Raw genomic sequence first — 22,056 nt, 5'->3', positions numbered from 1 at the left:
TCCTTCCGGGCCTCCCGCCGAGTGGGCGGGGACTCTCTTAAAGGGACCGCGGCAAAGGAAGCCTCGCCCTTGTCCTCGGGCGAACGGGAGGGGCTGAGGGCAGGTTTGGGGGGTCTCCTTCAAGCTCGGGTTGGGGCAAGGGAGAGCAGCGGCCCCGGCCGAGGGGGCGGAGACTGGCCAAGGATGCCCTGCCTGGAGAGCTTTCCTGCCCAAGCAGAAGGGTTCTTCTTGTGTGGAATAACAAAGGGACTTTGGAGGTCTTCTAGTCTAACCCCCCTATTCAAGCAGATCCTTCTCTCCTCCCCAGAATAAGAATTGGAAGGGACCTTGGAGGTCTTCCAGTCCAGCCCTCTTGCTCAAGCAGGAAACCCTGCTCTTCAGAATAAGAAGGGACCTTGGAGGTCTTCTAGTCCAACCCCTTTGCTCAAGCAGATCCTTACAGAATAAGAGTTGGAAGGGACCCTGGAGGACATCTAATCCAGCCCTCTTGCTCAAGCAGATCCTTACAGAATAACAGTTGGAAGGGACCTTGGAGGTCTTCTAGTCCAACCCCTTTGGTCAAGCAGATCCTTACAGAATAAGTTGGAAGGGAACTTTGAGGTCCTCTAGTCCAGCCCCCTTGCTCAAGCAGGAGACCCTTACAGAATAACAGAGTTGGAAGGGACCTTGGAGGTTCTCTAGTCCAGCCCTCTTGCTCAAAGCAGGACACCCTATGGCATTCTGGACAACTGGCTGTCCAATCAAAACCTCCAGCGATGGAGCAATAGCGCTTCTCAGGGCCTTTCAGCCCTGAGACGTTGAAGAGCCTCTTGCCCCCCAACAATCAGGGTCCTCATTTTACAGACCCTGGAAGGACAGAAGGCTGAGTCAACCTTGAGCCGAAGCACCCATCACTTCCCCAGGCAGGTTTATTTCACTGATTTGAGTCCATCCGGAGATTTATAGCTAGTCCTCGACTTTACGGCCACAATTGAGCCCAACATTTATGTTGTTAAGTGAAGATATTTGCTCAATCAGTTCTGCCCCATTTTACAACCTTCCTTGCCACAGTTCCGTGAACCACTGGTAAGTTAGTAACCTGGTTGTTAAGCGAAGCGGGCTTTCCCCACTGACTTTGCTTTTGTCAGGTCGCAAAAGGGGACCACGTAACCCCGGGACGTTGCAACCGTCATAAATATGAAGCATATGAATTTTGATCGTAGAACCATGGGGCTGCTGCAAGGATCGTTAAGTATGAAAAACGGTCATTAAGTCAGCCATTTATCAGTGCCCTTGTCACTTTGAACGGTCACTAAACAAACTGTTGTAAGTCGAGGACTACCAGTCAGCCAGACTAAGTGTTAAGAGAGGAGAAAGCGACCAGAAACATTATCTATGAACGTGAAGGGGCATTTTTTATTATTATTCATAAAGCCACTGAGCAGCTATGGAGTACATTTAAATAAAGTGGGTCTCCTCAAGGGAAACACGCTAACGTGGGTGGGGTACTGGTGCCGGTCCACCTTCCTCCTCTCCGTCACCTAGAACTTAGAAACCAAATGGGTGTTTGGGCTTCAACCGTCTTTTGAATCCAGGCGCTGAAGAACTGCGTCTCTTGAAATGTTGACTGGGCTCCTCCCTCCAACCGTCCCGGGTTTCTTCGCCGAGTTGTTGTTGCTACTCTTGGGGCGCACTTGGGGCTCCCGTCGGCTTGCTCTGCTCGTCGCTTTTCTTCTTGTGGCCCGAAACGATGGAGTCGATCCGCAGGAGGAGGACAGCCGTCTGGGGGAAGGAGGCGGCATATGGTTACATCAGGAAGAAGACAAGCGTCTTTTTAACAAGGTGCAGGGTTGAATCTGGGCAACTAAATGGAGCTGAGTGGTTTTACTGGCCTGATGCCTCTCCTGTTGCCAGTGCCTGAGTTTTGTTCGGCAGATATATTCTCATTCCCAGAGACAGAGAGAAATACCAGCCTCTACCTAGGATCAAATTCACAGCCTCCTGATTGTGATGAGAGCGCTCCACCTCTAGGCCACCACTCATCCCTATCCCCACATTCAACCTGGCTAGAAGGCACTGGGGAACCCAAGAACATCATCTTAAGCAGTCTGAGGGATTTCATCAGACCAAGGCTTCTTCTGATGGTCAAGGAGGTCTGGGGCCGCCCCAGAGGAACTCCTGGGGCCACGGATGCTTCCGTCTCACCTCGACAGCCGTCTTGTAGGTCTGCAACTTGACAGAGAGGGGCTCCCAGATGCCCAAGTCCTTCATGTCGGCCAAGACTCCAGTCTCTCCATTGACACCCCAGGTCTGGCTGCCTTCTTGAGTGTGCTTGGCCTGTGAGCAAGACAGGGAGTTAAGCATCCCCAAACCAAGTAGCTCACCCCCTCTGTGTTTCACCTCCGCCACCAGATGACTTCAAAGGGACCACACACCCGCCCACTTTTTCCTCATTGTCAGAAATTTTCCACAATTGTTTGGAAAAATAATGTCAAATGCCGGGGAAATCAGCAGATTCGGGCAGTTCAAATTGAGTATGAAGATTTATTGCAAGCTTAAGCATTCTACAAAAATCTGAGCTACTAATGGTGAAGGGAAATTAGAAGGACAAGAATCTGACCAACTAACAGTCAAGGGAAATGAGCAGGAGATAAGAAAGGTATTCAAGGTGGGCTGGACTGAGATCTCTTATGGACAAGCAGGGACTCATGACATGTTTGACCCCTCCCTCAGCCTGGTCATCTGCTACAGATGATCTGCCTTTCCCTTCTCTTCCCCCTCCTCCATTATCCCTGCAATGGCCACACCACTCCTCTCCACCCAATGACCGCCAAGGACCTTTCCAGCAAGAAAGAGCAAAGAGAGCAAATTCGCACTGATGGTAATCAGAGGCAGTTCTCACCCGCAAGGATGTGAGGACACGGATAGTGCTAGCACCACAGTTCTGAATGAGGGTCCTGGGAATAACTTCCAGAGCTTGGGCCACGGCGCGATAGGGCCACTGTTCCACCCCGGTCATGACTTTGGACTTTTCGGTTAAGGCGTGGGCCACGGCCATCTCGGAAGCACCACCCCCTGGCACCAGCTGGGGGTCAACGAGGACATTGCGACAGACCTGCATAGCGTCCTGGAGGTTACGCTCCACTTCCTGCGGGAAGGAGAGAAACAGCCAGTGTAAATGTTGAATCCTTGAGGTCAAAGTCGGAGAGCAATGCAGTAATGCATTTTTTACTCTCTAAAGAATAATTCTTGTTCCAAGTGGGAAGCAAAAGGAGCCATTTTGAGGGGGGGCTGTCTGGAAATCACTGCCCCCCCCCACATTTTGAATAAAAGCCCCACCCACCTCCAGTGATTCTGGGCCATCTCTGCCTCATTAGTCAACCAAGCAGTCCAATTCTTCCAGAAACAGACCCCCACTACAGGTTATTGACTGCTTCAATTCACCCTCTTATTTTCCAACATCCGCCTTCCCCACAGCAGCACAAATTGAGAATTTTTTTTTTTTTTTGAGAACTGGAAGTTCAAAGATGAGAATGGAGATTTAGTTTCTGCTCTCATTTGCATCCTTTAACACTCCAAAGAAACCAGCTAAAAACAGTCAGGCCCACCTTTTAAGGTAACACCACCCAACAGCTTCCTATAGTCCCGTGAGAGGTCAGGACTGCCTCCATTAGTACCTCCGACTTTGCAAGCCCTTGAAATGCTCTAAAAAACGCCACTTGAACAGTGTGTCAAGTATGAGAGACAGCTACCACTCACCTAAGCAGCGCTGACTGCAAATCAGAGCAAGAAAACCAACCCCAAATGCGCCCATTTTCCTCAGAAGGAAAATTAACAGGTTACATTGCCTCTGTCTCAAAAGTTATTTTCTCCGGAGTGGGGGCATGAGGTTGCTCACCGCTAGAATCTCTTTGCTGGCGCCCCGGAGCAAAATGGTGCAAGCCTTGGGCTCCTTGCATTCGGTGATAAAAGTAAAGTACTCGTCTCCAATTTTCTTCACTTCGAAGAGCCGAGCACCAGTCCCCACATCCTCTTCGCGCAGCTCATCTGTGCGGCTGACGATACGAGCCCCACAAGCTCTGGCAGGAAAAGAAACAAACAGAAACCAAGATTCAACCGAATGCAGATTCAACCGAAAGCCAGCCCTCAAAAGAAGGGCTGGCTTTGGGATGTCAGTTATGCGCATATGGCCTCTGCCTTCCATCGGTAGCTGGTTTTATCCATCCTCATGTTTTCCTGCTAGTGGCAGATTCAGAGAGAAGGTTCAGTTGTGCATGGAATTAGCCGCTGTGCAAAGAATGTTGGGGGATTTAATAACATTTGTAACAATTACATGTTTTAAATTTTTATATTTTTTATTTAATTACACAACACCATTTGTAACTATAATATTTGTAACAAGCTGCCAAAAAGCCAACAGAGTTCTAGGCTCCATAAACGGAGCGCTAGAATCAAGATCATGTGAAGTATTAATTCCACTTTATAAGGCCTTGGTAAGGCCACAATTGGACTATGGGCATCCAGTTTTGGTTGCCACACTGTAAAAAATGATGTGGAGACTCTAGAAAGAGTGCAGAGAACAACAAAGATGGTTAGGGGACTGGAACCTAAAAGATCTTTATAATGGTTGCTGGAATTGTGTATGTTTAGTTTTATGAAAAAAAGGACTAGGGGAGACATGATAGCAGTGTCCCAATATCTCAGGGGTTGCCACAAAGAAGAGGGAGTCAACTATTCTCCAAAGTACCTGAGAAACAACAGATGGAAATTAATCAAGGAGAGAAGCAACCTGGAATGAAAGAGAAATTTCCTGACAGTAAGGACAATAAGGTCCCTTCCAACTCTGTTATTTTATTTTATTCCATTCTAATTTACATTTAGTGATTTAGGCATCCTCACCTTGCAATCCGGTTGTTGTCAGTTTTCCTCACCCGGCGGATGGCTGAGATGTTAGCTCTCATCAGGAAATGCTGAGCCAGGTCTAAAGGTTAAAAAAAAAAATCTGGTTACATACCCTCCCTTCACAGGGAAATAAACAGAGAACTGCCAAGCGCCGTCTCAATAAGAATGGGCGTGTGCTTTACCGGAGATTCCTTTCTCCGTGATGATGAGGTCAGGCTTGACTTTAATCAAATGCTCGCACATCTGCTGAACAAATTCCTCTTCCATCTGCAGGATGCGAGTGAAGTCTTCCTCACGGGTTATTTCAATATCGGTCTGCACAAAAGGAGGCAAAGAGCTCTGGGTGAGTTCCCAGCGATGGCTGTACAGTATTTGATCAATGCACAAATATGTTTAAACAGCTACCATTTTTCCATCTATCCAGTGATCTTTCTTATTGCAAGGGCTGTGTTCTAGTCACGCCTTAGGCATGAAGGCCAGCTGGGTGACTTTGGGCCAATCACTAGGAGAGTGGGTTCTAACCCCACTTTAGGCATCAAGGCCAAATGGGTGACTTTGGGCCAATCACCAGGAGACGGTGAGTTCTAGTCCCACCTTAGGCATGAAAGCCGGCTGGGTGAATTTGGGCCAATCACCAGGAGAGAGTGAATTCTAGTCCCGCCTTAGGTAAGAAAGCCTGCTAGGTGACTTTGGGACTGTCAGATAGGGTTGTTGTGGTTAAACTAGAAGGAAGACATATCAGGCATATTCGTTGTCTTAAGTTGCTTGCAAAAGTAGAAGTGAGATGTAAATAAAATGAATGGTATGAGATACAGAGCCCATCTATAAGTCAAGCCAAAATCTCTGAATATTCAGGTTCAGGAATGAGTCCCACAACTCTTTGTCAATATGTGGAAGATGCTTGACACCCCCCCCCCCACAACCCCGTAAACATTTTCTCAGTTCAGAAGAGACGAGGAGCTTCAGCAGCTGACAGACCTGACTCTCCCCCTTCTTGAATTCCAGCGAGCAGTCCAGCAAAACGATCCGGGGATTCTTGATGGTGCGCCGCATCCGAGGATGAGTGATATCTTTATTAATCATGACCCCAGGCAGGACACAGGAATCCTCAATAAAACCGCCAGGAATCTGAAGGCGATAAAGAGGCTATTCAGATCTCAGATCAAGTGCCAGGGGATCTATGCTAAACGTCCCTCAGGGACACACACAGCCATCTATAGGTCCTTGGCTGAACCAAGGATGACCATCATCCGAGATTTCCAACGGCACCCGGAGAAGCTCCTGAGCACTCTTTCTAAAGAAGCAACTCGGTGAGCCAAGTTCTCTCTTGAGGACCAGAAAGTCATTTTTGGAAAAGAACTCAAGAAGAAACGGCACTTGTTTTTCTCTTCAGAAAAGCCTGTCGGTCATAATGTTCATTTTAGAACAAGTAATCACGGGCTTAAGTCGCCAGTGGAGAGAGCAGCTTTTTCAGAGCTCTCCTTTCTCAAAATAAGAACACGGAGCCTTTTACTGCGCTGAGATTGGGCCTTGGTCTATTAGCCAAATATCCTACTATAACTTCTCCAAGTTACTAGATTTTTTTTCCTAGCTTGCTATGTGAATTTTGTAAAACTGGGATTACTAAAAAAACAACATGTGTGTACATGTGATCTTATTTGAACTCATATTGAAGCATGAATAGAATAGAATAACAGAGTTGGGAAGGACCTTGGAGTTCTTCTAAATCCAACCCCCTGCCTAGGCAGGAAACCCTACACCACTTCAGACAAATGGTTATCTAACTTTTTTTTTAAAACTTCCAGTGTTGGAGCATTCGCAACTTCTGGAGGCAACTTCTCTTCCACTGGTTTATTGTCCTCACTGTCAGGAAATTCCTCCTTAGTTCTAAGTTGCTTCTCTCCTTGATTAGTTTCCATCTACTGTTTTTTTTTTACCTCCCATGTTTTGGAAAATAAGTTGACCCTCCTCTTTGTGGCAGCCCCTCAAATATTTTAAGACTTCTATCCTGTCTCCCCTAGTCCTTGTTTTCATTAAATTAGCCATGCCCAGTTCCTGCGACTGTTCTTCGTATGTTTTAGCGTCCAGTCCCCTAATCATCTTTGTTGCTCTTCTCTGCACTCTTTCTAGAGTCTTCACATCTTTTCTACATTGTGGCAACCAAAACTGGATGCCGTATCCCAAGTGCAGCCTTACCAAGGCATTATAAAGTGGCATTAACCCGTCACGTGATCTTGGTTCTATCCCTCTGTTTATTTCCACAACACAAGGCAGTATCAGTGTTGATTCTCCAAATTTCTTTCCTCCAGGCCTTCAGAACCCAATCCGGCTACAGAAACCCATTTTTTTTCTTTGTACCTTTTCTATTTTAGCATACTGCTTGATGTCAATTTCCTTCCTGCCATTCTCTTCCAACTCCACTGTTCTGACTGCATCCAGGGCAATGCTGCAGGCCATATCCGACCAGCGGTTGATAGCCTTGGTGCTGATGGCGCTGTTGATGATTTTAAGCATGGCCTCACGGTTGTTAACGTCAACTGCAGTGCTGCAAAAACCAAGCATGAAGCCTGTTATCCAGAAGCACATCAGAGACTATAACCATCTTTCCCAATAGCCAAGGACAAAGGAGCTCTCCATATGTTTCCTGAGCTTTTAACTTTCAGGGTTCTTCCCTTACATGTAGATAGTCTGTGACGTATGAGCATAATTGAGCCCAGAATTAAGTTTGTAAGTTGTTGCAGTCATTAAAGGGGTTACCACACGATCATATTTGATTTTATTCACTTTTTTCTGGCGGTTGTTAAGCCAAAGTAGTGTTACTAACCAAATCCATTTTAACTAATGGGCGTTTTTTGCCAGAAATTGGAAGTAAATGTTGGAAACTGGCAAAAAAAAGTCAAACATTACAATCAGGTGACTGTGAGATGCTGCAGACAACTGTCAAAGTGGGTTGATTGCCAAGTACCCAAAATGCAATCACATGATCAAGGTGTGTCAAATTTTTCAACATTCAATTTCCAAACATTAGGGATGCTCAAATGTTGTCACATGCCTTGGGGATTGTAAAGATATTTTACTGTACATGTATCAGAATTTCAAAATTGGGTCAGAAACACCTTTTGGAGGAAGTCTAGAAACAACTGGGCCATTACAGAATCAATCTACCTTTATAGGAAATCTGCTGCACCTGGTACACACCAAAGTTGTGGACTCATCAACTCCGACTAACACAGAGTGTTCGGGAATAATGGCCAAGATAGTTCACCCAATCCAAAGGAAACCAACTGCATCCCCCACATTTCCTCCCCCTTCTGCTGACCTGATTTTTTTCAGAGCGCTGATCATGTCATCCAGGGCCTTTCGGTAGGCACTGATGATTACCGTGGGGTGCATCTGTTGCTCTAGGAAATGTTCTGCCACTGACAACATTTCTCCAGCTAAGGGGGAAGAAGAGAGCATGACCATCCTGCCGTTTATTTGAAGCAACATGTGAACAGAAGCACTCCTGCAGTGTTTCTCAAGCTTGACTATGTTAAGACACTCCCAGAATTCCCCAGCCACTCAATTCTGGGAGTTGGACGTCCACATGTCTTTAAGGTGGCCGCCCTTGAACCTCTTCCATGCCCCTAGTATTAGTCCATACTAATATCAATACTTTAGAATTCCACACGCTAACAGATATATTTAGTTGTTGTGAATTGAACATGGGAATATATGGAAAGTTGTTAGTGCCTTGCAGGGCCTTTAGGATACCGTATATCACATGGTTACCTATCTACCTATCAGATGACCTAGGAAAGAGACACTAAACAAAGTTCTGCACAAAATGTGCTGCACAAAGTTAACAGATAATTATCCTTTCTTAATCTTCCCCATTCCAAATATATTAAAGGGATCGGATTCCATTTAGGAACTTACATATTTCATTTCTATCCTATTTTCCATTCAGGAGTCCAAGATGTTTAAATGGTATTTTGTTTTTGTTTAAAAAAACACTGGACTGAGAAAGAGTGACTGGCCCACAAGCACACAGTGGGGTTTATTGGCTGGGGGTAGGGGAAGACTACTATTTAGGGATGCCAAACTGTGGCTTAACATAATTAACATTTGTGACACTCCAGTGGGAAGCAAGTGAATTTTGCTCACTTTCTAGGTTGAATCTAAAGGATCTCCCATTTGGATCCTTTAATGCAAGGGTCCCCAACTCCCAATCCATGGCTGGCACCAGTCTGCGGCTTGCCAGCAACCAGGCCATACAAACAAAGTCCCATCGGCAGGATGAAGGCAGCACACAAAACCACACCCACTCTGGTCTGAGGAAAAACATTTCTCCACAGAACTGGTACCTGGTGCCCAAAAGGTTTTTTTGGGGGGGAGGGGGGAGGATGCTGCTGCTGCTGCTGCTGCTGCTTTAATGATACTAAATGTTATCACCCAAAATATTTCTTGCGATCTAAGGTACTTGCATATTTCTTATCTATAACATCACATCCTACCGAGAATAATCACAGATGTGGTCCCATCGCCCACTTCTTCATCCTGAGTACGGCTGATTTCTATCATGGATTTGGCAGCTGGATGCTGTACTTGAATCTGGAAGGAAGAGAGATGCGAACAGTTAACATTCTGGAGGCAACGTTTCTCAACCGTGGGCACTTGAAGATGTGTGAACTTTAATTCACAGAAATTCCCCAGACAGCAACAGAGTGAAGTGCAAGGCAAATGAGAGAAACAGCATCTGGATCTTACAATTTGGGTTTCATACATATTTCTGCATCTAGAAAGTATAACCATTTTAGCCATTCAAGAAAAATGAACTTCTGGGACACCTTGACAACGTGAAATTCTGACACACAAACGCCTGCCATCTTTAGTTAAGATTCTATAATGAAATATTGGAAAACCACATTTGAAATTATGCCTGCCTTGTGGACAAGATCGGATGTTGCTACTAAAAGTGACTTACTTCTCTAAGAATAGCATTGCCATCATTTGTCATGACGATTCCACCCATTGGGTCCAACAACATCTGCATGGGAAATTCAGAGGAAACGCTTGTTAGTATCCACAAAATGCAACACAAGTGTATGCAGGTTATCTCTTGTCAATTATAGGTGGTCCTTGACTTACAGCCATTCATTGAGCAGCCATTAAAAATTACAACAGCACTTAAAAAAATATGACTAGTCCTCACATTGTTACAGCGCCCTCAGTCACATGATCAAAATTTGGGCAAATGCATTTACTATGGTGGCAATGTCCCAGGATCATGTGACTGCCATTTGCAAGCTTCCCAGCTGGCTTCTAACAAGCAAAGTCAATGGGGGAAGCCAGATTTGCTTAGCAACAGTGTGAAACCCTTAACAACTGCGGTGATTCACTTAACAACCATTGCAAAAAAGGTTGTAAAAATCAGGCCTGGCTCACTTAACTATCTTGCTTAACAATGGAAATCCTGGTCTTAAAGAGTACCTGTAAATGAAGTAAAAAATAATAATCCTCACCTTCATCATTGCCCTTGGTCCTAAGCAGGTTCTGATAATATCAGCAATAGTCTACAATGAGAAGAGTATAATAAACTGTGGTTATTCAATAGTGAACTTGCAAACTGCACTCTTATTTTAATGTCTGTACAATGGTTAGAAAAGGTAAGCCATTTTATAAAAGCTTGAATCTCTAGCTAAAAAAAGGTTAACTTCCCCTCAAAATTATTTGCCTTTAAGAGGGGTGAATCACAATATAAAATTCAGACTTTGTTTTGAACCCAGAACAACCATTTTTCTTGGAGATCCTATTAAACTTTAATTTGGCTGAAGCAAAATCCAGAGGGAACCTGGAAATATTTTACAGAGCAAGTAGGATAAAGTAGGCATACGTTACAAGCAGAGCAAATGAAATTTCATAATTGCAACTTTGTGTGTGTTGCTATATATAACCTACTGTAAATTTCTTTCAGTGAGGTCAAGGCAAAAATCCATTGACATTCACAACACTGTAAATGCTACAAAGCATACTAAGTTTTTAAAAAAACTGCACAAGCTTTTAAAAAATTAAAGAGCCACTTTCTAAACTTTCTAAACTTCTGATAAATGTAGCTCTTTTTTTTTGCCAAGGTACATTTGTCACTGCTACATCTATTATACCAGAATATCCAAGATTTAGATCTGGATTTCCAGCTTTAGAACAGTAAAAAATGCCCTCAACCAAATTCCCATACTCTCTGGAACCTTGATGGCAAATGAATCCAATCTATTTTTCTCCAGTAGATTTTCCTGAAATACATACCTTAGCAGCATTAATATTTCCAGCCTGGACTTTTCTTCCAGACTCACGTTTTGTGTTTTGACCTAACATGAAAAGAGAAAAGAAAAATAGCCTCATGCTCAAATACTTGCTGTACATCATCTGAAGAAATGCACCATCATTTAGAAACTGCAATTACCCAACATACTAAACGGGCTTAGCATTTGTTCTGATTATTTTGGGGGTGGCTTAACCTTGTGGGTCATCACTGCTATTGGTCAGTTTAGGATTCCCTTTGTTGCATGAACCCAGAAAACCTAATAATATTCATTGCATGTACAGGTAGCCCTCAACTTACAACCATTCATTTAGTGACTGTTTGAAGTTACAATGGCACTGAAAAACTGACTATTTTTCACACTTCCAAATATTGTAGCACCCCCCACCCCAAGTCTTACTTAGTCGCAGAACTTTTGGGCTCAATTGTGATCATAAATCGAGGACTACTTGCATTCCTTTTACTCATTCAATAAAAACATTCAACTGTCTCCAGACTGCAGTTTTGCAGATTACAATTTCAGGACATTTTGTGAAGGGACTCTACAGTTGTCCCTTCACAATTTGCACCTCATTTCCCAAACCAGCTTTCCTCCTTGCCCAATTTCTGAGCTCTTCAAACAGAAGGAACTACAAACCCAATTCTTCAGCAGGAACAAGGAGCTAGTTGCTTCTCCCCCCCACTTTAAAATCCCATTTCCCACTTACACTTATTGTTCTTCCCCTTTTAGTATTTCAAGTCTCTTCTGCTGGTGGGACACGCCTATCTCTTCATCCCTTACAAGAAAGCCTATGGTTTCTCTGCACCCCAATAGTTCCCAGAGGATGGGTTATGGAACTCTAAGCCACTCAGAGTCATTGGTTCAGATGGGCAGCTATGGAAATTTGGCTGCCTGGCTGGGTAACAAAATAAAATCACTTCTGGTAAAATTAACAAGTTGGATGTGTTCACACAACCTGCCACCTTTGGTTCACAAGGAGAGGAGGGCAAGCACTTAGCATGACTGACAAGCCAATCCAACTGCAAGAGTTCCCCAATTCATGTATCAAGTAGACCCAGGAAATGGATCACTTCAGGAATCATGAAGTAAATGTGCAAAACCAGCCTGGCACTTCCACTAAGACTGATCCCAAGCAATCCTCCTCCTCCTGGCACCCAGGCAAAAGGGGGTGGATTTATTCTCCATAGAGCCCTAGGATACAAGAACAAACAGGTGGAAGCTTTACAGAACAAGATCCAAACTCAAAATAAGAAGGGATTTCCTAACTGGGAGAGCTATTAAGCATTGGAATACATAGTCCTTGACTTGCAACCACAATTGAGTCCAAAATGTCTGTTGCTCGGTTGTTAAATGAATTTTGCCCCCTTTTACCACCTCCCTGGCCACAGTTGGTAAATAAACCACTGCAGTTGTTAAAATTATCAATATGGCTGTTAAGTGATTTTGCCTTCCCTGTGGATTTGGCTTGTGAAAGTTTGCAAAAGGGGATCATATGACCCTCAGACACTGCAACCGTCATACCTATGGGTCAATTGCCAAGCATCTGAATTTTAACCATGTGGCCATGGGGATGTTGCAATGGTCATTAAGAGTGAAAAACAGTCCCCCTTTTTTTCAGTGCTGCTGTAACTTTGAACTGTTGTAACTTGAGTACCACCTGCATCACCTTTGGAGTGCTCCATTATGGGAGGTTTTCAAGCAAATGTTGCAGAGTCATTGGGGTGGGTCTGAGGATTCCTGCCCGGCCAGGGGATGGACTAGAAGACCTCTAAGACTGCTGAGACCATTCCCATAGAAGCCTCATACCCGGCCCTGGTCAGCCATTTACAGTTAGTCCTTGACTTACGACCACAATTGAGCCCCACATTTCTGTTGCTAAGCGACACAGTTGTTAAATGAATTTGGTCCATTTCACCTTTCTTGTGACAGTTGTTAAGTGAATCTGGGTTCCTCATTGACTCTGCTTGCCAGAAAGTCACAAAAAGGGAATCCCATGACACTGAGACCCATCATAAATATGAACCAGTTGTCAAACATCCGAATTTTGATCACATGACCAAGGGGATGCTGCAAGGGTCATAAATGTGGAGAACAGCCCCAAGACACTTTTTTTCATGTAACTCCATTAAAGTGAATGGTCACTAAACGAACTGTTGCAAGTTGAGGACTACCTCTAGCCCTCGACTGACAACAGTTCATTTAGTGACCCTTCAAAATTACACCGCCACTGGAAAAAAAGCCATTCGTGACCATTTTTTCACACTTACGACCTCTGTAGCATCCCCATGATTATGGGATCAGAACTCAAGATGCTTGGCAACTGATTCACACTTTAGGACCATTCACACTTTAGGACCGCCATCCCCTTTTGACAAACAAAGTCAATAGGGAAGCCAGATTCACTTAACAACCGTCTCACTAACTTATCAGGCCACAGTGATCCGCTTAACAACCGCGGCAAGGAAGGAGGCAAAACTCACTTTGTAGCTACCGCCTCGCTTAGCAACCAATGTGGTCGTAAGTCGAGGACTACCTGTATTGAATGCCCTTTTTCGGTATTTTTTCTCTTCCTTTAACAGGGTCGACGCCCCTCAAGCCCACAGCTGACTGTCCTTAAGAATAGAGGATACAAGAGGATTTGTGTCGGTTTTGGGGCGGGGCTTCCCCAAAGCTGAGGTATTTGGGGAGGGGGCTGCCTCATGGTGTGACTTTCTGGCGAAATTGGGCGAAGACCATGAGAGAAAATGGATTTTCCCAGCATGTAGTGGGGGTGGTCGGGCGAGGGACGCAGATGAGGGGCGAAGGAACCCCCAAAATGGGATATTCTGAGGGAAAAGTTGAGGGGAAAGATATGAGGGGTTCACTCGGGAAAGGGGCTCCTCTCCCCTCCCCCCCAGCTACCTCCCCCTCAGACTCACTGAGAACGAGGACGGGGCGCTGGCCCAGCATCTTCCCGGCGAGGCGAGGCAGAAGCCGGCGAGGAACCTTCTGGAGGCGGACAAAAAAAAAGAGCTCGGAGGGCGGGGAAAAAACGCCGTTTCACCGCGCTCGGACAACCTATCTTGCCCGTGGAGGCGGCTCCTCCAATCCGCAACGCCGCTGCCCTCGGGACGGCCAATGAAGGCGCGCCTCCTTTGCCGAGACTCCGCCTCCCCCCGATGACAGCAAGGTGGGTTGAGCGAACAACGGATTATTCTCCGCCTCCTAGGCGAAGCATGCTTGGGCAGGGCGCCGCGGAAGGAAGGCCGCACGCATGCGCAGGTCTCTCTCCGTCGCGGTTTTTTCCCCCCCTCCCGATTGCGACTGCGCACAAGGTTAGACCTGTCCGCGCGGCGAGGTGGAACGTTGAAAAGGCGAGGGAAGACAAATGCGCGTGCGCGCAAGCGGTCGCCAGCGGTTAGGTGGATGAGGCCTGCTCAGCGGCGGCCACTGCAGTTCCTGCCACGCTTCGTCTCCGGACGGCCGTACCCGAGAGGCGAGTTTGGGGGAGACCCCTGCCTCACCTAAGCCCAGACACGTGTGTCTTCCATCTCAAGAACATCGTGGGATTTACGGTCAACGAGTCGAGTAACAGCGGCCCCGCCCTTCATGCAATGATGCATGACGGGAATTGTAGTCCGCTCTCTACTCTGACACGTGCTCTATGATCTAAAAGTGCAGGAGAAAGAATAGGGAATCTGCGCGCTGAAATAAGAGGATTAACTTTGTAGTTCTTTTTTCCCCCTAAGGATTACAGGGCCCTAAACAGTGAGTTCCCCCCACACATATGTGTTAGTTGTTCCCAACTCTAGGGGGCGCTGCTCATCTCTGTTTCAAAGCAGAAGAGCCAGCGCTGTCCGAAGACGTCTCCATGGTCATGTGGCCAGCATGACTCAACACCGAAGACGCTGTTCCCTTCCCACCAAAGGTGGTTCCTATTTTTCTACTTGCATTTTTTAATGCTTTCGAACTGCTAGGTTGGCAGAAGCTGGGACAAGCAACAGGAGCTCACTCTGTTCCGTGGTGCTAGGGATTTGAACTGCCGACTTTTCTGGTCGACAAGCTCAGCGCCTTAGCCACCCTATCCTGGTTCAAATCCCTAGTGCCACTTAATGGAGTGAGCTCCTGTTACTTGTCCCAGCCTCTGCCAACCTAGCAGTCCAAAAGGTAAAAATGCAAGTAGAAAAATAGGAACCACCTTTGGTGGGAAGGAAACAGTGTTCCATGTGCCTTCGGCGTTGAGTCATGCTGGCCACTTGACCAAGGAGACGTCTTCGGACAGCGTTGGCTCTTCGGCTTTGAAACAGAGATGAGCAATGCCCCCTAGAGTCGGGAAGGACTAGCACATATGTGCGAGGGGAACCTTTACTTTAAAAAGGGAGTTTTACAGCATGTGCCACTTAGCATGTCAATTTCAACTCTCTAACACAGTCCCAAATGTGTTTTTTCAAGAGGCAAATGGACTTACTGTTTTTTCTTTGAAGGCGTTTCGCTTCTCATCCAACAAGCTTCTTCAGCTATGATACAGACGACCCTAATACAGTGTTTCTCAATTTTAGCAACTTTTAAAATTGTGGACGTTGACTCCCAGAATTCCCCAGCCGGCCATATAATTCCAGCTAGTTTTCAAGTTATGTTGGTTCGTTTACTGACTGTTCAAAGTTACGGAGGCACCAAAAAAAGTGACTTGTGACCATTTTTCACACTTAGAACCATTGGAGCCTCGGTCACATGATCGAAATTCAGACGCTTGGCAACTGGCTCCGGTTTATGACGTTCCGGGGTCATAGGATCCTCCTCTGTCAAGCAAAGTTAAATGAGGAAACCAGATTCACTTAACAACCGTGTGACTAATTTAAGAACTGTGGTGATTCACTTAACAAATGTGCCAAGAAAGGTAAAATAGAGCAAGGGTCACTTAACAACAGTCTCACTTAGCAACATAAATTTTGGACTCAAGGAGCTCTACCTGTTGAGTCTGAGTAAGTGATCAGTCTGGGGTTTTTGGAGAATTGAGTTCTTCTGGTGCAGGTATTTTTTGCTTTCTGTTTTGTGAGAGGAACTGAAAAGGAAACACTCGGGACCCAAATGTTTGTGTGTCTGTGTGCGGATCGGCTGGCTGAAGAATTCTAGGACTTGAAGTCCACACAGCTTAGGCTGAGAAACGATGGGATGGGATAAGGAACAGGCAGGGCAGAACCTTGGAGGTCTTCTAGTCCAGCCCCTACTCAAGCAGGAGACCCTATACCATTTCAGACAAGTGGCTGTCCGGTTTCTTAAAAGCCTCCAGGGATAGAGCATCCACAATTTCTGGAGGCAAGCTGATGAATTGTCCTCACTGTCAGGAAATTTCTCCTTAATTCCAGGTTGCTTCTCTCCTTGGTTAGTTTCCATCCATTGATTCTTGTCCTGCCTTCAGGTGCTTTGGAGAATAGGTTAAGAGAATAACAGAGTCGGAAGGGGACTTGGAGATCTTCTAGTCCAACCCCCTGCTCCCAACAGGAGGTCCTATTTCTGGGGGTAGTTCGTTCCAAAGGGTCGGAGCAGCCACAGAGAAGGCCCTCCTTCAGATGCCGTCAGCCAGACAATGTCGGCTGGCGACTCACCGGAGGAGGGCCTTCTCTGGCTGCTGCGACCCTTTGGAACGAACTACCCCCAGAAATCCGGACCTCACCCACTCTCATAGCCTTCAGAAAAGCTGTCAAGACCTGGCTATTCCGGCAGGCCTGGGGCTGTTGACTTCATCGTTGAGGTCCAGCCCCGAATGGAGTGAATGTATCTGTGTTGTTTTTTAACTTGTCTATTTTATTTTTATTTTATTTTTATTTTATTTTTATTTTATTTTCTTTCCCCTCTCTGTAAGCCGCCCGGAGTCCTCCGGGATTGGGCGGCCTATAAATAAAATGAAACTTGAAACTTGAAACTATACCATTCTGGACAAATGGTTGTCAAATCTCTTCTTTAAAAAAACCTCCTGTGTTGGATCACCCACAACTTCTGGAGGGCTGCCATTCCACCTATTAATGGTGGAAACAGTCAATAAGTGGAATGGCTTGCCCTTCGGACTTTGTGGCTGCTCCATCACTGGAGGTAAAGCTTCTGCTTGAGCAGGGGGTTCAGTTCAGTTCAGTTTCAGTTTATTAAATTTATATGCTGCCCTTTTCCCCCGAAGGGGACTCAGGGCGGCTCACAACTCGAACTGGGGAGAGGGATACAGACAAAAGATTTAAAAACAACAACATAACAATATATAATTTAAAACTCACAACAGTCATACCATTCGAGACAGGGGCAACAGCTCTTTAGCCCCAGGACTGTTGGAACAACCAGGTTTTGAGGGCTTTGCGGAAGGCCTGGAGGGTGGTGAGGGTTCGAATCTCCACGGGGAATTCGTTCCAGAGGGTCGGAGCAGCCACAGAGAAGGCTCTCCTCCGGGTAGTCTCCAGTCGACACTGGCCGGCGGATGGGATTCGGAGGAGGCCTAATCTGTGGGATCTAATCGGTCTAGTGGAGGTAATTGGCAGACCCTTCCAACTCTTATTATGCTACATTCTGTGCTTGTCTTCATTGTATGGCTCTCCCTTTTTCTAGGCGTGAGTTCCAATCCTATTCAGATGGAGCCAGACTTAAACCCCCAGGAGGAAAAGCAGCATCGGAAAAGTAGGTGTCCCCCCCCACTCCTGACCCTCTTCCCCGTGAGCAAATGCTTAAAAAAAGGAAGTTAAGGTAAATGTCCAGGTTAAATGATGCACCTCAGGATGGCTAAGTCAGCAGGCTGCGTGGGTTATCTTCCATTCGAGCCACTCCCAGCCTGACATCCTCTGAAGGCCCTGGACTCCAATTCCCACGTTCCCCAACTAAGTCACCTTTAGTGGAGGTAGAGAAAAAGCAGAGCGCCATGTTTTTGTAGGGTACCAGGTTGGAGATGGAGAAGATGACACTTCCTCAGTGGCTTAGTTAGCTCCCATATCATCCTAACCAGGTTTATTTTAACCTTAGATTGTTGAGTAAGCCAGTGGCTAGATTACAATATCGGGTATGCCACGAAGCTTTGCTTCTTCCAGGCACAATGTCTGGGTTTAACATGCGAGATCCAATGTTTTAGAACAGTGTTTCTCAACCTTGGCAACTTGAAGATGTCCGGACTTCAACTCCCAGAATTCCCCAGCCAGCGAATGCTGGCTGGGGAATTCTGGGAGTTGAAGTCCGGACATCTTCAAGTTGCCAAGGTTGAGAAACACTGTTTTAGAATGAATGAGCTGGAAGGGACTTTGGAGGTCTTCTAGTCCAGTCCCCAACTCAAGGAGGACAAACCTATAATATTTCAGATAAGTGACTGTCAAGACTCTTCTTGAAAACCTCCAGTGATGAAGCGCCCACAATTTCTGGTGGCAAGCTGTTCCACTAGTTAATTGTCCTCACTGTTACGAAGTTTCTCCTTAATTCCAAGTTGCTTCTCTCCTTGATTAGTTTCCATCCATTGCTTCTTGTCCTGCCTTCTGTTGGAAATAAGTTGACCCCCCCCCTCTCCTTTATGGCAGCACCTCAAATACTGGAAGACTGCTATCATGTCCCCACTAGTCCTTCTCCTGTCTAGATTGGCCAAAGCCAAATCCTGCAACTGTTTTTCGTATGCTTTAGTCTCCAGGCCTTTGATCATCTTAGTTGCTGTTCGCTGCATTTTTTCCAAAGTCTCAACATCTTTTTTGTACAGTATTGGTTGCAGTATTCCGGGTGTGGCCTTCCTAGGGTTTAATAATGTTATATACATATACAACATATAAAATATATGTTGTCTATCTCTGTTCATGTCGAAATAAATGTGTCTACTAAGTCAATAAGTAGGGACACAGTGGCTAAGACGCTGAGCTTGTCGATCAGAAAGATTGGCCGTTCGGTGGTTTGAATCCCTAGCGGGAATGAGCTCCCGTTCCTTGTCCCAGCTTCTGCCAACCTAGCAGTTTGAAAGCACGTAAAAATGCAAGTAGAAAAATAGGAGCCACCTTTGGTGGGAAGGTAGTGTTCTGTGCGCCTTCGGGGGCGTTGAGTCATGCCAGCCACATGACCACGGAGACGTCTTCGGACAGCGCTGGCTCTTTGGCTTTGAAAGGGAGATGAGCACCGCCCCCTAGAGTCAGGAACAACTAGCACATACGTGCAAGGGGAACTTTTACCTTTACTTTTAAACCAAGAAGAGCAGTGCAAGCACCAATGACAATTACTGTTTCTTTCCAGGTACTTCAAGGAGATCTTCACAAGCCCCACGTAGGTGTTCAAACTTTTATTCTGTGATAGTTGATTTATAACCAAAAGCTGCTTTGGCTGTGGAGACTTCCAGCTTTTCTCCGATTCCCCCAGCAGGAATCATTTCATGCTTCTCATTTTATTAATTTGTTTTAATGTTTGCTTAATTTGTAAACAAATTAATGATCTGGCCTGTAATGTGGCTCAGAGTCCAGAGAGGGTCTTCTCCCTGCTGCAGATCCAGCTGCTGTTAGAGGCACAGCAGTATTTCTCCCAGGAAAATATACAGGCAGTCCTCGACTTACAACAGTTCATGTAAAAAAAGAGTATCTTACGTCCATTTGTCCCACGTAACTAGCCTTAAAGCTGTTTGTAAGGCAAGGACTCTGTATTGGCAGCTGTGGGAATAAGACTGCAAAGGTCCAGGTTTAAGAATCCTTCTTAATTCTTCATTCATTTTTCTCCCTCTCTGAACAGTAGAAGACGTCGACAGCCCCCCAGCCGCCACCTTTAAGCCTCTGTGTCCCGCTAAGCCCTCGCCCAGTTTTCTTGAACTCCCCTCGACTCAGTGGAGGCCCAATCCAGTCCAGCCGCACCCCGGAGCCGCACGGACGGGGAGAGGAAGGCGCCATTTTTGTAAGGATGGTCCCGCGTGTGAATTTCGTGGGTTGCTGAATCCCTGGAAGACAGAACACAATGCTAGCCGCCCCCTATTATAAAATTGAAAAGGTTTACAACAGACAGCACAGGTAGTCCTCGACTTACAACAGTCCCTTTAGTGACCAAGTTACAACAATACTTTCAAAAAAAGTATTTTCCACACTTACGACCGTTGCATCTCCATGGTCACGCGATCCAAATTTGGACGCTTGGGCAACTGGTTCATATTTATGATGGTTGCAGTGTACCTGGGAGGTGACATGATCCTCTTTTACGACCTCCTAACAAAGTCAGTGGGGAAGCCATATTCACTTAACGACTCTGTGACTAACTTAGCAACTGCAGGGATTCACACAACAGCTACTACGGCAAGAAAAGTCGTAAAATGGGGGAAATTCGCTGAATGTTTCACTTAGCAACAGAACCTTTGGGCTCTATTGTGGTCGTGACTCGAGGACTAGCTGTTTCTTGCTGCCAGCAGTTGCTGGTTCGTTTAGTTCATGCTGTCACACTACCCAGGGTGCATCACGGGGAAGGGAACGAGCTTCATTCCCTGCGCTTGAATGGTTAGATGGCCTAGTGTCATTGGTATTTGAAGAGAGATCTTTTTAACATTTATATTTTATTGTGTTTTACTAATCTAGGTGAAAACTTAATGTATATTGCTAGTCTGCCTGTCTATCTATATCATCTGTCTATTATCTATCCACCAGTATCTAGCCCTTCCTCTATCCATCCCTCCCTGTCTCTCATATTATCTATCCTATCTCTATCATTATTTATCCATCTATTTATCTATCTCTGTCTATCTATCTATCTATCTATCTATCTATCTATCTATCTAATCTATCTAACCTATCTCTATCATTATTCATCTATTTATCTATATCTATCTATCTATCTATTTATCCATCTATCAATCCTATCTCTATCATTATTTATCCCTCTATCTATCTATATCTATCCTATCTCTCTGTATCATTATTTATCCATCTATTTATCTATCTTTATTTATCTCTCTATCCATTTCTCTATCCATTTATTTATATCTATCCATCATCTCTCTGTCTATCGTTATCCATCTATATCTATGTCTGTCTGTCTATCCTATCTCTATCATTATTTATCCATCTATTTATCTATCTTTGTCTGTCTGTCTATCTACCTCTATCCATTTCTCTATCCATCTATTTATATCTATTTATCATCTCTCTATCATTATCTATCCATCTATTTCTATCTCTGTCTTGTCTGTTTGTCTGTCTGTCTATCTATCTATTTCTCTAGCCATCTATTTATCTCTGTCTGTCTCTCTATCATATATTTATTTATCTATCTGTCTGTCTTTCTTTTCCTTCCTTCCTTTTATCTTTCTTTTATTGTCTATCTATTTATCTATCTATCTATCTGTCTATCTTCTATTTATCATCCCTCTATCGATCGATCTATCTATCTGCACATACATATACATATATCTAGCAACGTATGTTAAGATTTCACTTAGACTAGTAAAACACAATAAAACAACATACCTATGTAATAAATACACAAAATAAATATTAATGTACTTTTGGGGAAAGCCCCAGAATTTTTCCGGAGTTTGTTGCTGAGGCGCAGACCGAGGGGCTGTCTGCTTGTGGGACCTTCCCCTCAGCAAGCCAGTCACCCTTCTTCCCCTGCCCCCTTCCCCGCCTTCTCCCTTGCAGCTCCGGACCACCAGCCGCAGGAATGCTTCGGCCTCCTTGAATGCCTACACAACAACATGCAGGTGCAGACCCAGATCGCGCAAGAGCAGCTGGCGCTGCTACAGGACATCCGCGAGTCCATGAGCCTCCTGATCTCCCAGCAGGACCAGCAGAACGGGGAGCTCCGGGGCCAGCTGGAGCAGCACGCCCCCAGGGACCCGGCCTACTCGCCCCACCCGGGCAGCTAGCAGGCAACACACGGGCCTCCTCTGGCTTCCATGCAGGCCTTCTGCGGGCAGCTGCGG

At 45.5% G+C, this 22,056-nt stretch overlaps 2 protein-coding genes across 2 annotated transcripts; one reads left to right on the top strand and one right to left on the bottom strand.

Moving 5' to 3' along the window:
* Positions 1-1,368: 1,368 nt before the first annotated feature.
* Positions 1,369-14,249, bottom strand: CCT3 (chaperonin containing TCP1 subunit 3). The gene is made up of 14 exons (XM_014072520.2): positions 14,102-14,249; positions 11,167-11,228; positions 10,386-10,436; positions 9,848-9,910; positions 9,378-9,474; positions 8,201-8,318; positions 7,240-7,426; positions 5,860-6,009; positions 5,064-5,196; positions 4,879-4,960; positions 3,878-4,058; positions 2,882-3,127; positions 2,185-2,316; positions 1,369-1,761 (listed from the first exon to the last, which is right to left on the bottom strand). Exons 1-14 carry the CDS (start codon positions 14,130-14,132, stop codon positions 1,657-1,659), a joined length of 1,638 nt encoding a protein of 545 aa, XP_013927995.1. The 5' UTR covers positions 14,133-14,249; the 3' UTR covers positions 1,369-1,656.
* A 3,508-nt stretch (positions 14,250-17,757) lies between these two features.
* On the top strand, positions 17,758-22,004 carry TSACC (TSSK6 activating cochaperone). The gene is made up of 4 exons (XM_087703727.1): positions 17,758-17,822; positions 19,398-19,427; positions 19,884-20,042; positions 21,773-22,004. Exons 1-4 carry the CDS (start codon positions 17,777-17,779, stop codon positions 21,997-21,999), a joined length of 462 nt encoding a protein of 153 aa, XP_087559853.1. The 5' UTR covers positions 17,758-17,776; the 3' UTR covers positions 22,000-22,004.
* Positions 22,005-22,056: the final 52 nt, after the last annotated feature.

Source organism: Thamnophis sirtalis, unplaced genomic scaffold (genome assembly GCF_051295495.1).
Source record: "Thamnophis sirtalis isolate CommonGarterSnake01/CBP01778 unplaced genomic scaffold, rThaSir2_p1.2 scaffold_2, whole genome shotgun sequence".
Taxonomy (NCBI): domain Eukaryota; kingdom Metazoa; phylum Chordata; class Lepidosauria; order Squamata; family Natricidae; genus Thamnophis; species Thamnophis sirtalis.
This window is presented reverse-complemented; position numbering and strand designations above follow the sequence as displayed.

Coding starts and splice junctions, on each gene's coding strand:
- CCT3 (XM_014072520.2), bottom strand. CDS start 14,132: ATGCTGGGCCAGCGCCCCGTCCTCGTTCTCA. Junction 11,229..14,101: donor GCGCCCCGTCCTCGTTCTCA/GTGAGTCTGAGG, acceptor TTTTCATGTTAG/GTCAAAACACAAAACGTGAG. Junction 5,197..5,859: donor TCAAGAAGGGGGAGAGTCAG/GTCTGTCAGCTG, acceptor CCTTTTGTGCAG/ACCGATATTGAAATAACCCG.
- TSACC (XM_087703727.1), top strand. CDS start 17,777: ATGGAGCCAGACTTAAACCCCCAGGAGGAAAAGCAGCATCGGAAAA. Junction 17,823..19,397: donor GGAAAAGCAGCATCGGAAAA/GTAGGTGTCCCC, acceptor GTTTCTTTCCAG/GTACTTCAAGGAGATCTTCA. Junction 19,428..19,883: donor GAGATCTTCACAAGCCCCAC/GTAGGTGTTCAA, acceptor CTCTCTGAACAG/TAGAAGACGTCGACAGCCCC.